The following is a 13,293-nucleotide window of genomic DNA, read 5'->3' as shown; positions in this document are numbered from 1 at the left end:
TCTGCATTTCAGGACAAGAGGGCTTCAGCGAACTCGGTGCAATGACAATGTATATTCAGGACCCCGCTATTTTTTTTTGCTCTGATTCCCAAAGGCTAAGGTTATCTAGAGGGTTCTGGCCCCAGAGTCAGGACGTCAGTAGAGTGCTCAGGTGGACATTCAGGGACGGGGAATTTCGGCTTCCTTGACCCACATATTTCTGTCACTAACTTGCTTGATGTTTTACGAAGCTTGTGTTTTAGACTAATGGTATCTCCCCATTATTCCCCACAGTACACTCAGCCTGCCGTGTAAGTCTGTGTAAAAAGGTGTGAAATGACTCAGTGTTCAACAGCCATCCCCTCAGTCTTCCTCCACCCTAACCCTGAATCAGCACGCCATCTCCTCATTTCCTCTCCTGCCCCACCACGTTCCGTTCTGTGCATGCATGTCCCTGTCGACGGAGCTGTCCTGTTTACCTATTGTGTTTTACAGGCCGAGACAGCGGCTAACAGGATATGTAAGGTTCTTGCTGTGAATCAAGAGAATGAGAGGCTGATGGAAGAATATGAGAGGCTAGCAAGTGAGGTAAAGGAAGCGGGTGCCCGGCAGTCCTGTCCATTCCCACCCAGAGGGAGAGGCACGGAGGGGGACACACCGGCTGTCAGTGTTTTCTTCCTTTGCATTTTTCATCTCGGACAGAAACAAAGTGGAAAAATGCACTTGATCTCAGAGGTTGCCCATCTTGTAGCAACATACTGATTGGCACAAAAGTCATCGTGATGGGCTCCCCAACCGCCCCAAAGCATAGAGGTAGTTTGCACGTTTGCAGAAGTGGGATGTGATCCCATGCTCAGCTCTACACCGATGGGGTTGGACGCCCCCAGAGGACACCGCATTACTTTTTTCCCCCTGCTTCATTGGTTACTGACCTCACCCAGCATGCCCTCCATTACTCAGCCCCCCCTGCTCCACGCAGCGACTGAGCATCCCAGGAACTGGCCCAGCCTGTTGTGAGACGCGGCTCAGCTTTGCGTGCGTGTCTGTGAATATCTAGAGGGAGATATGGGGAAGACAGAACCCCCCATCCAAGGCGTTTGAGCATGAATTTCAATGATGCTGTCTCCAGCTCTTCAGCCAGATTCTTGGTTAGAATAGCACTTTCCATGTTGCTCTTCCTTTTTTCTGATTAGAGCATAAATAGCAACGAACCAGTCTTGTCACTGCTGCTGCGTTGCTTTCCCATACGAGGGGTGGGCTGAGTGAGGGGCACAGCCACACCCTGTCTGGCTGGAACTCAACCACAGTGACACACAGCAGTGACCAAATGATTTTTGCTCTGACTTGATTTAGTGGCTACTTGGTCTGTCCTGGGAAAAGCATAGGGATACTTGGAGTAAATCTTCCAAAGGAGTGGTTAATAGTAATGCAATCTGATGATACTGACTTTTTGTGTTCATACTGCTACTATGGGAATATTCAATTTGGCAGCATTGTTTGCCCCAGGGACCAATGCCAGGGTAGAGGCATGACTGGGACCAAAGGACAGGCAGTCCTCAGTAATTCTGTCCTTCCTTTTCTTCCCTGGTCCTTCATTTATCCTCCTCAAACCCTTTGACTATGGGTGTGTCACCATTGTAGCAGATTTTTATTCTTACCCGCTGTCATTTTCCAAGTAATCCTGAGTGTCAGTTATTAGTAGCTTTTCAACTTGCTCATAATTTGAGAAAAGGGAGCATATATACTTCATCCTTAGGAATTCACTACCATTTTCCCTTCTATCATGTGGATTTCCTCGAAAGCTAGATGATAAATGAAAATATACTTTGGCATTGAGTCAGTCCCAGATTTACAGTACATCTTTCTGGTCAATAGATTCATGAGATTTGAAGCTTATTTAAAATATAATTACATTTTAAGTTAAACCCAATTCTTTGCTGATTTCCATCCCATGTCAGGTTTTTGTTTTTCATTGGAAAGCTCCATCTGGCATTTGTCTGCTAATGTCTGGTCCCCGAGTTTCCTGTAAATGTCACATTCTTGTGAAACATGACTTGTGCTGACTTTCAGTTTTGACCTGTGTGCGGGACCGTGGGGGTGATCACCAGTGGCCGTGGGGTGGGGTTGGGGGGACACAGAAGTTTTCATTCATGCCTCAGTGCATGTGCGTAGAGATGCTGTTTTATCCTGTCCCCTCAGTCCGGAGTATTCTATTCCTACTCTGTCATTTTAGGAACATTCGGTGGAATCCATTCCAATTGTCAGGTGCTTCTGTTTTTTTACCTGGGGGTGGGGGGCCAGGGTTTGCTGGCGTCTCCAGCGGTGTTTTTGTGTTTTGGGAGCAGCTGTTGGAATGGATTCGCCGCACGATCCCGTGGCTGGAGAACCGGACCCCCGAGAAGACCATGCAGGCCATGCAGAAGAAGCTGGAGGACTTCCGGGACTACCGGCGCAAGCACAAGCCGCCCAAGGTGCAGGAGAAGTGCCAGCTGGAGATCAACTTCAACACGCTGCAGACCAAGCTGCGGATCAGCAACCGGCCCGCCTTCATGCCCTCTGAGGGCAAGATGGTGTCGGTGAGCGCCCACCCCGTACCTGTCTGTTCCCGAAGCCTGTCCCCTCGTGGGCCGCCCCGAAGGCCACGCCGGCTTCTCCAGGTCCTTTCAGTGAACGGATAGGGTGTGGGTCCTGTAACGCATCCTTCAGGATGTTTTTTCCCCACCCGCGTGCGGTTCTTGGCCCCGCCGCTCCTGGTGTGGTGCCTTTACTGCACTTAGCGCGCGGCCCTCCGCCTCCCCTGCCGTCCTGCAGCCTGGCCGCGTCTTCCCACCGGGCCTCCGGGCACCTGCATCACGTGCGTGCTTTCACCTGCACGTAGGACCTGGTCACCTCTCCGTGGGCCTCCCTCCCCGCACAGTTGGCTTCCCCGCTCTCCAGAGTCACGCGCACCTGCACCCGGGACTCGAGAATCGCCCACATTGCCACCTCCTCTGCTCCCCGTAGCGCAGTCCCGGCCCTTGCTGCCCTTCGCAGCAGATCATCCCGAAGGCGTCACCGGTGGTGGCCCTTCTCAGCTGCTCCCTGCACCTGTAGTCCTTTTCCTCTTTACCCTGCTGCCCCCCACCCCGGCTTGTCCCCTCTGGAGACCGAAAGACCATTCCCATTCGACTCAGGGGCCCCCCATGGTGACATTCCCGCTGTCTCTTTCATTTCCATATTCTCCGTCACTCTGACCCCGTTAACCACGCCGCCACCTTGAAACTCCTTCCACTCTTGACCTTTCTGTTTTCTTCTGACCCCACGGAGTCCTTCCATGCCCGGCTCAGAGCTTTGCCCCCCACCCCCACCCCAGGCCATGGGAGGACCTCTTCCAGGCCTAGCGCTGACCCTCTTCTCCACCCTGTACCTCCCAGGGGATCTCCCCTGGGCCCGTGGCTTCCCTCACCGTCTGAAGGCCAGTGCCCACCCCCAGCCATACGTCTCCAGCTCTGACTTCTTCCCGAGTTCCAGGACGTCTCAGCATTTCAGACCCTACCTATCCCCGAGCCCCACTGTGGCATGCTTGCCTTAGCAAATGGCAGCACCACCCTAAGTTATGGACGCCCAAGCCCAGGTGGCATCCCAGGTTCTTCCTTTCCGTCACCTTCTTGCGTGGCTTCCTCAGTGGGCCTGTTGGCTCTGTGTCCAGGTTCTGTCTTGAATCTGTGCCCTACTTTCCAGCAGATGGCCAAGGCTGTCTGCTGAGCCACCTCTCTCTCTCTCTCCCCCTCCCTCCCCCCTGCCCCGGGCCCCGCAGTGCCCCTCTCACTGGCCCCTAAAATTCACTCTGTCCACAGCAGCAGCTGGGCTCTTTTAAAAATGGAAGCCAGAGTGTGTCTCCCCTTCTCAAAACCCTCCGGTGACTTCCCAGAGTACTTAGACCAAGGTCCAGATTCATGAACCTGGCCTAGAGGATCCCATGTGATCTGACCCCTGCCACCCTTGCGGATGGTCTCAGCTGCTGCGCCCCACACACAGGGCCAGCCCCCACCCAAGCTTCGGCGCTCACTCCTACCTCTGCACGGAACTGGGTTTTCTGTTACTGAGGTACTTGGCTCAGATGCCGCCTCAGATGTGTCTTCTCCAAGGGACCTACCTGAAGGAGCCCCCACACTGGGCTCTCAGCGTCACCTGACCCTGTTTTGTTTTCACCTCAGAGCTGATCACTGTCTGCAGTGACCTTGTTTAATTACAGTCGACCCTCAAACAACACGAATTTGACTTGCACGTGTCCACGTACACATGGATTTTTTTCGATAAATACAGGCCAGTAGTGTAAATGTATTTTCCTTTTGATTTTCTTCATAACATCTTCTTTAGTGTAAGAATACAGTGTATAGCACATACAACGTACAAAATATATGTTAGTCAACTGTTCATGTTACCCATAAAGCCACTGGTCAACAGTAGGCTGTTAGTAGTTAAGTTTTGGGGGGTCAAAGTTGACACGTTGACTGCCACCTGTGTGGGAGATTGGCGCTCCTAACCCCTGTGTTGTTCAAGGGTCAACTGTACTTATTTCTTCTTCCTCCCCCGACAATCACACAAGCTCTCAGGGGCAGGGAACCTTGTAGGTGTCATTCATGCTTCTATGAAAGTCTCTCGCTCATGCCCAGCACATTGCACAGCGTCCAGGAAATGGTTGTTGATGGCGGGCTGGCTGGATAGTTGAGCCCAGTCACTGATTTGAACTGTCCCTTGGATGCATCATCTTTTTTGAGCTGGAGAATTTAAGCCCTGTAAGCCTCTGTCCACATCTGGACAAGTATCAGGTATTTACTGGCTGACGAGAGCAACCACATTAGTTTTAAAAAGGCCCTGGCGATAAGTAAGATCTTCCAAAGCCGAACAGTGGAGTGGTTATTTGGGGGTGGAGCAGGGGGGAAGCAAGGAGAAGAAAACACAAAAGAAAACCTGTCAGACTCATGGCATTCGTAGAAAAGCCGGAGGCCAGAGGGTAACAAACTGGCCTTCGCTTGTCCTTGAACGCCCCCAGGACATTGCTGGCGCCTGGCAGCGGCTGGAGCAGGCGGAGAAGGGCTACGAGGAGTGGCTGCTGAACGAGATCCGGAGGCTGGAGCGTGTGGAGCACTTGGCAGAGAAGTTCCGGCAGAAGGCTTCCACGCACGAAACGTGGGCTTACGGCAAGTGCACTGGCCTGGGGTTGGGTTCCTGGAGAATCAGAGTTGAGCCGTGGCGGCCACGCTCCCTGCCAGTGACCCTGTGGGCAGGTGTCCCCACCCATCCCTGCGCTGCTGTCCCAGTACTAAATTTCCTCAGGAGGTGGGTGGGGAGACTTCCAGTGGAGCAGATAATGTACTTTTTCACAAAATGGTGCTCAAAATGTATCCTTCCCACACTTTCATAAGCCCTGGCCTCCCTTTGTCTTCCCCCACGTCTGTTCCATTCGATCCACAAGTGTCTGTTTATTCCCTGTCGGTCACACAGCCTTGGCCCCGAGGCCAGCTTCTGCTGCTAGAATGTTTATTAAACACCACGAAGCAACAGAAGTTCCCATGTAGAAAATCTGCTTGGAAGGAGGAGTGCAAGGGATTGTCTTCTACAGTCTCAGCTTCCTTACTTCACTTAACGTTCATCCTCTTCTTTCAGTCCTTGCAAGCATAGCTCTTTCCGTAGCCATGATACTATGATCGTATGTATATCTGCATATGATTTTTTTTTTTTTTGGCTGTCTGCTGTTTGCCGAGGAGGAGTAACATAACTTTCTCCCCATCACATCATCTGTTTTCAGAAAGGTCAGGGAGGTTCCCCTCATCCTTTGGTTCCCTTTTGCTTTGGTGTCGATCGTTGGTACTGCCCAGCAAGAGGCAGAGAGGCACGGGCCTGGAGCCAGGCGGGTTGCAGTCCCAGCTCTGACACGTGTGGCTGTGGGCTTCGGATGAGCTCCTAATGTCTCAGTGCCTCGGTGTCCTCGTCATGGTGGAATATGGCCGTAATACCTCCAATATAGGCTTTTGATGAAGATTTAATGAGTTCACAATATAAAGTATTTAAATCCATATCTGGCATATAGGAAGTGCTGTGTTGTCGTGGTTAAATGTATGAACGTTTGCTTTCATTTCTAGCTTTATAGCATTAAGTTCTTAAAGGTCATCAACCAGGGAATAAACGTGAGTCCATTTACAACCACAGCAGTTGCTTGGTTTAAGAAATATTTGTGGGGAAATAGGTGGAGGTTCAGAGAGAGAAACTTCTAGTCTTGTCAGGAAAGAAACCACAGGCTGTGTTTAACCACAGAAAATAAAGCTTTCCAACAAAAAGATTTGGGGTCAAGGTTGCACTGAGGGCAGGCTGGTTAGAGTGCAACTGTCTTGTCTAACTACCCCAGGTAATTCTTGTAAACTAACAATTACTAACTTAACCGAGCATCACACACTGGAAAGTCAGACACTTGTTACTTGGGAGTATGAGGAATGGGAATCTGTTATTTCTCCTGGACTCAGCATGCTTCCCTGCCTTGTGTGCCAACACGAGCTTTTAGAGCACAGAGGGACTCGGTCAGCGTTCGCACAGGTACAGCCCGGACACCGATGATAACAGCGCCACTGGCTTCCCCCGTTCTCTTGGTTCTTGGGGGTCATAAGCATCACCAAGAACTTTGCAGTTGCCAAGAAGCTGATGTGGGACGTCAGAGGATTCATACCCCTTCTGCAACGCTTGCAGGCAAAGAACAGATCCTGCTGCAGAAGGACTACGAGTCAGCTTCTCTGACCGAGGTCCGGGCCCTGCTGCGGAAACACGAGGCCTTCGAGAGCGACCTGGCAGCGCACCAGGACCGGGTGGAGCAGATTGCGGCCATCGCGCAGGAGCTCAAGTACGTGCCGTTCTGTTCACGGGCGCAGCTGCTCCCACGCGGCCGTGCGGCTCTGCCCGCCGGACCCACGGGCCATGGGTACAATGGAAGGATTCCCCGGAGAGCATCCCTGGAGCGTTTCCAGGGCAGAGCAAAGCTGCCCTGCCTTTCCTTCCCTGTACTCAGTTTAGGGAAAACCAAGCTGGAGGCCTCTGTGTTTCTAAGTGGCTCGACAGCCTTCAGCTTTGCGTCTCTGGATGGGCTGGAATCCCCTTGCCCCCATCCACAAGCACCCCCCCAGCCACACCGCGGGCAGCTTTGCTTCCAAGAGGGTGAGCAATGAGCCTGGAGGGCTGGGGTCCAGCTTGGAAAGGCCACCTCCCCCAGGCTGGGGTGCAGGACATCCACACACCAAGTTCCTCGGGGGAGGAGACACCACGGCCCCACTTTTTCTGTGTCACCAAATACGTGCTATTTCATTTGCATGTTTTTTATTTTACGGAGGGACCAGCATGGATTGAGTCTAGGCTGGTGTAATCCCGAGGGGGAGTTCTCGGGTCCCACTTGTTGTGGGGTGCAGCCCCTGGCTGTGGCCCCCCTCTGGGGAAACACCTCCCTGCAGTCTTTCGACGCCTTTTCTAAAGACCCTTGCCCCCTTTGGATAAGTGCCAGATTTCATCTCCAGCCCCCTTCCCCTCATTGTCATCACAGACGCACCTGCAGAAGTTTCAGAGCCAGAATTACATACAGATAACTGTCACAAAATAAGTTTTGAAAACATAAACATTTACTTTCCTATGTTAGATTTTAAAGCTTTCATGTTGCTCACTTTTGACTAGAGCAAACTCGTGAACTAACAGATACGGCCTCTTTTAAGAGTATCCTGTTATTTTTTAGTCTTGGTAAATAAGCTCGTGTTTGTGGTCTTCATAATCCAGCTTGTGCACTAGATTTGTGGTCTTGACAGGAGCGTGCTTCTTGAATGCTGGGTGTGTGGCTCCTGTTAACAATTATAATTACAGTTAAAATAAGGGATGAAAGAAACTCAAGCTATTTAATGCTCTGTAACTGCTCCCGTAATTTGGAATGGTTTTAAGTGTTGCCCATAAAATTTAAGGAGTAATTTTGTATTACTCTTCCTGGTAGCCCCCGTGTCTGTTTCTTCCCCATCCAAAAGGCACCACATACAAACTTAAATCTACGTTCATCTCAGTGTATCTCTTCCTTGTCCCTTTTACCTTTCCTGAGATAAAATCACAGTGCTTGTGTGGTTCAATGTGCACAGTTTTGCAAACCCTCACTCCTTGAGAGCAAGTATTTGTAGAACTCTTTGTGTGAACTTTGCATGAATTAGAAAAATGAGAAATGGATATCCCCCTAAAGGTTGTGATGGGAAACTGAGTGTTGGTGTCTGCGTTGTGGAGCCATGGAAGGATCTCAGGTGGTGGTTTTTAATTCCTGAAGTCTTTCTTCTCCATAATATTTGCGTTTTGAAGAGCCACAGCCGTTTTGACTTTGTACTCAAGGCTGTGCAAATTGCTGGTATGTTTTGTTTTGGGGGGTATAGCAAGGAGCACGAGAAGCTAAGTGCGTCTCAGTCCCGTGAAGGGTTATGTGAATATAGAAAGCTGCTCATAAGCTGGACGGGCTTCACTCACTGTAAGAACCCTCAGCTCACAACCGCAGAGGGCGTCCTTTATTTGGTAGCAGAAGCAATGACATTCAGGACCGGACAAGTTAATATGATTTAAGAGGAAAAGAAAAGCACGTGGTGAACAACCGTTGCCTTAATTTAAAGTCGAAAGAAGAAAAAAATAAGCTTAAGCCTCAGGGAAATGGATTTGGTAGGATGGGCAGGGGGGAGTTTCCTTAAAGTTTGCTCTGTCTCGGACTGTGTGTGAAGAAGTCTCTCCCAAAGGTGTCTTTAAACCTCCGCGAGTCTCGTTTGCATCTTAACTTTTTATCCCCGGAGAAAGGAGGTGAACCTTCTAGTTGGGAGTTTGTTTGAATGCGGAGTTCACCTCACAAAGACCCCACTGGGATGCAGAGACGGGGCTGCTGGGGAAGAAGGGGAGTTCCGCAGTCAGAAATCATGTTCTGGCCACCACACCAGTGGCACTAGAGAAGTCACAGGTTCCCTCCAGAAGAGGGAGGGCTCTGGTCTGCTAGTTTTCCAAGGTCCCTGCCGTGCTGGATGAAGCCAAGGCGCCCCCTCTGGACGCGGCTCTCCGGCCCAGCCCCGAAGCCCAGTGCCCTTTGAGGGGAGCCAAGGACACAATGGGGTGCAAGCTGATATGTCCCTCCCCCTGACTCACTCTGCTGTTCCAGTCGCCGTGGCTTCAGGCGCCCACAGGACTGCCCTCCAGGTCAGATGGTTGGCTTTGCTTACAGGTTCACTGCCGCTTAAAAATAATACTCTGGGGCCTGGCCAGAGTGAAGTTAGCTCAGGGCACCAAGGACACAGCATTTCTGTCTGTGTAGAAAATGGTTACACCAGCAAGCGTTTTACTCATTCTTCCTGGAATCTGTCAAAGACTAATGACCATGTTTGCAGTGGTGACAAATAACAAAACCCTGAAACACTCTGCCATTTTTCTGTCAGATCTTTTTTTTAAAATCTGTTTATTTTGAGCCTGTGTCCATTTTCCTCTTAACATCAGGGAAAGCTCATCCTCATTTTCGCTTCCCCCAGTGAGCTGGACTATCACGACGCCGTGAACATCAACGATCGGTGTCAGAAGATCTGTGACCAGTGGGACAGACTGGGGACGCTTACTCAGAAGAGGAGGGAGGCCCTGGAGGTGAAGCTGCCTGCTGACATGAGATCTTTTCACACAGGCTCTTGAATCAAGTGTCTGTTACTAATTTTCTGTTTTTCTGTGCCATGCTGTGTCTAAAACAAAACAGGTTGTCTCGTGAAAAGACCTCCACAGAGAATATGAAAAATAGGAGAAAGAGGGAAATGCAAATTTGGTAGCTTTGTCCCATAATTTATCTGTAGAGCGGGGAAGCATACTTTTTTTTCAGTGAAGCATGCTTTTGAATTAAAAAAAAAAAAATCCAGAACTAATAAGATTATGTTATAAACCCATTTTGTATCAGGTAGTGATTACAGTGAATTTCCAAAGGGCCTTCTATAAAGAGTAAACTGACTTAGTCGGGACTCAGAAAGAACTTTACGTGTGGCGGGCAAAGGCAGAGTGGCAACAAACGTTGAAAGAAAAGGGATATGAAACAGATCCAGGATGAACTTGGCCTTAGTCAAGTATAAGACTTGGGTAAACAGCAGAAAGTGGCTGGTGTTTAGCTGTGCTCAGTTGTGTCTTAGCGTGGAAGACTCATATAAGATGAAGGAAGGAGGCAATGGCCAGTGTTCTGAGTCTTTTCACTTTTAAAATACATGATATCAAGCTTCCTAGATGCCAAATTGGCTGTTACATATCCACCTAAAGAAAGGAAGGTTGTGGGCCGCCTGGGTGACTCAGTCGTTAAGCATCTGCCTTCGGCTCAGGTCATGATCCCAGGGTCCTGGGATGGAGCCCCATATTGTGCTCCCTGCTCAGCGGGGAGTCTGCTTCTGCCTCTCCCACTCGCCCTGCTTGTGTTCCCTCTCTCACTGTGTCTCTCTCTCTCTGTCAAAAAAATAAATAAAATTAAAAAAAAAAAATAGAGGGAAAGAAAGGAAGGTTGAGAGAAGGACCAGGCATGAAAGAGAGACACACCCCACACCACAAATATTTTAGAACGTGAGAAAAAAATGAATAAGGATGGAAGACTTATAGATAGGAGGTGCTTTCCCTGTCTGCTCCCAGCATCTCTGCCCCGTGAAACGAGTGCAGTGTTTATGGCTGGAAAGCCCAGAAAGGCCGAGAGGATCTCTGTGCTAGATCCTGATGAGGATTGGAGAACATTAAGCTGTAGTTCCTGTGTCTTCACTTAGGTAGGTGACTTCTGGGGAAGGCGAGCATCTTCCCTGCACACTGTTGTCTATAAAACGAGGAAGGTGTGTTGAGTGTTGTTACCTAGCGTGGTTAGGGAATCAGAGCTGACCTTAAAGGTACTATGTTAGCCGAAAGCAAGTTACTATATCCCCCCACGGAGTCTCAGTTTTCAGAAAAGTGGCATGGAGCAGAGTACTCTCCTTTGAAAACAAAGCTACTCTGGGTGGTATCAAATCCTTTATTGATTCGGAAACCACTTGAGGGACCTGTAGGGCTCGGTCTGAACATGGAACGCTGGCTAATCTGTGAACACGTGCTAGCGATGAGCACATGGCGATTAACATGTCAGGTCATAGTTCATTGTTTGGGATGCATGTGGACGTCTTCGGAGAGAATTTTCTTACTCATCTATGTTAATGCTTCTATTTAACTTACCTCCAGAGAACTGAGAAATTGCTGGAAACCATCGATCAGCTGCACTTGGAGTTTGCCAAGAGAGCAGCTCCTTTCAACAATTGGATGGAAGGCGCCATGGAAGACCTCCAAGACATGTTCATCGTCCACAGCATTGAGGAGATCCAGGTAACCGAACCCCCAGCACCATACTGCTCTAGAGAAGAATCGTAGCTTCAAAAACTTAGAATTCTTGTTTCCTTTTTTTTCCTAAGAAAAATGTACATAGGAAGCCCAAATTACCCTTTGACCCTTAGCTTAAAAAAGTGTGTACTGCTCTTTGCTGCAACTGAAAAATTAACATGCATCAGAAATGGTGAAGGGCCTGTTGTTTAAAAAATACTGTGGAATCATTGAGCAACATAGACATCTATGCTCTTGGGAGATATTCGTGGAAAGGTATTAATTTATTGGCTGCTGAGTTAAGTACTTTGCAAATACATGCATATTACTCTTTGTTAAAATCTGTGTAGTTTTGCTGGGTCCTAAAGCATAGGAAACCACAAAGCAGCACCTCCTGTCTCGCACAAACCAAAATGTTCTGCTTCTGATTTCTTCCGGAACTTCAAAGTTGTGAGTAAGACTTCTAAGTAGTCACGTTAGGGAAGAGAGTTACTCTCAAAGAGCCAGGACCCAGTCTATTGAGACACCACTGTACCGCGAATTTGAGGTACAATGGAATATTAAGGGAAAAGACTCTTAAATTCTTCTTTCTGGAAAATAGGTAAGTCATCAAAAAGAATCCAAATATAAAGGAATGCTGAAGGTTGGAATTTGAACCCAATCCTTCCCGCCAAGGAACATTCTAGAAGGGTTTGCACCTGGGTGTAGGGGGAGAGAAATTATTTTGTTGAACATTGCATTTTTTTTTTTTGCATGCATTCTTAAGCAGAGATTAGCAACCTAAAATCATTTATTTTTGGAATAAGTGAGACTTCTAAGTTTGCCATGGAAGCCATACCTGATGCATGATGTAGTTTTTTTGTTTGGTGAGCAGTCAGTCTCTCTATTGCAGCCGATCTCTTGTAGTGTCTAAAGTGACTGTTGACTTGGCACTGGAGGGTGGTTCCCATGGCAGCTACATACAGCAGAACTAAGGGGCTGCTGTCTTAGACATTAGGGCCAAAGGGTAGGTTTGATAAGTGGAGGTTTTTAAAGCCTTCGGGGGAGAGAGTTGCTTTTTGTGGCCTTTTCTTTCTGAGAACTAGGGGTGTATTTCCTGGTGGTCCGTAAGTAAAGGCAGCAAATGTTAGGTTCTTTTGTTGGACTACAAAGGTAAGACGGGCAGCTAAGTTCTGTTTGTCAGTGGAGAAGTAAGACCAAAACAGTAGCTGAGGATCAAAAATTATGAAAGCAAAGAATTTTTTTTAAAAAAGAAAACAGTTATTTTTTTTTTGAAGACTTTGGATTCAGAGCCATCAATTAGTCATCATGGTATCTTTTTTTCCATTTTCAAGGAACCTGACTTTTGTGCACAAAATAGCCTTACAAAACCTCCAGAATTTGTTTTCCGTGCAGAGATTCCTACAATTATAAAAGACATTCACATGTGTGCAGAAGGGAACATCAAAACCTATAAAAGTCACACTACAGTTAAGTTCTCCCCACTTCTGTCTCCGGGTTAGAGTCTGATCACTGCCCACGAGCAGTTCAAGGCGACGTTGCCCGAGGCGGATGGCGAGCGGCAGTCCATCATGGCCATCCAGAACGAGGTGGAGAAGGTCATTCAGAGTTACAACATCAGGATCAGCTCCAGCAATCCCTACAGCACTGTCACCATGGACGAGCTCCGGGCCAAGTGGGACAAGGTGGGTGACTGAGGCCGAGGTCAGTACTTGGGGAACTGGAGTGACTGATTTCATGATGATTGGAGTTTTTGCTCCAGATTTCACAGTGTTTGAATCATGCAGACATCCCGTCTAGCACATAGGAAAGCGCTCTGAGGCGCTGTACAAAAATGAAAGACTTTTATGGGCAGAGGGGAGCGGGAACAGGAAGTTCTACCAGGCAAAAACAAGCCATTTGGTTATTGTGAGGCTGCTTTCCTTCAGGGGACGGCAGGGGTCG

At 48.8% G+C, this 13,293-nt stretch overlaps 1 protein-coding gene across 1 annotated transcript in view; it reads left to right on the top strand.

Moving 5' to 3' along the window:
* The window catches only part of ACTN2 (actinin alpha 2), a 63,082-nt gene that overhangs the window by 41,379 nt on the left and 8,410 nt on the right, over positions 1 to 13,293 (top strand). Inside the window, exons 9-15 of the mRNA XM_045802331.2 lie at positions 475 to 567; positions 2,325 to 2,555; positions 5,015 to 5,162; positions 6,703 to 6,853; positions 9,525 to 9,633; positions 11,215 to 11,355; positions 12,852 to 13,034. Of these exons, the coding sequence (XP_045658287.1) occupies positions 475 to 567; positions 2,325 to 2,555; positions 5,015 to 5,162; positions 6,703 to 6,853; positions 9,525 to 9,633; positions 11,215 to 11,355; positions 12,852 to 13,034 (1,056 nt within the window). The remainder of the gene's footprint in view (positions 1 to 474; positions 568 to 2,324; positions 2,556 to 5,014; positions 5,163 to 6,702; positions 6,854 to 9,524; positions 9,634 to 11,214; positions 11,356 to 12,851; positions 13,035 to 13,293) is intronic.

The sequence above is a fragment of the Ursus americanus genome, chromosome 6 (assembly GCF_024610735.1).
Source record: "Ursus americanus isolate L20-20 chromosome 6, mUrsAme1.1.p, whole genome shotgun sequence".
NCBI classification, from domain to species: domain Eukaryota; kingdom Metazoa; phylum Chordata; class Mammalia; order Carnivora; family Ursidae; genus Ursus; species Ursus americanus.
This window is presented reverse-complemented; position numbering and strand designations above follow the sequence as displayed.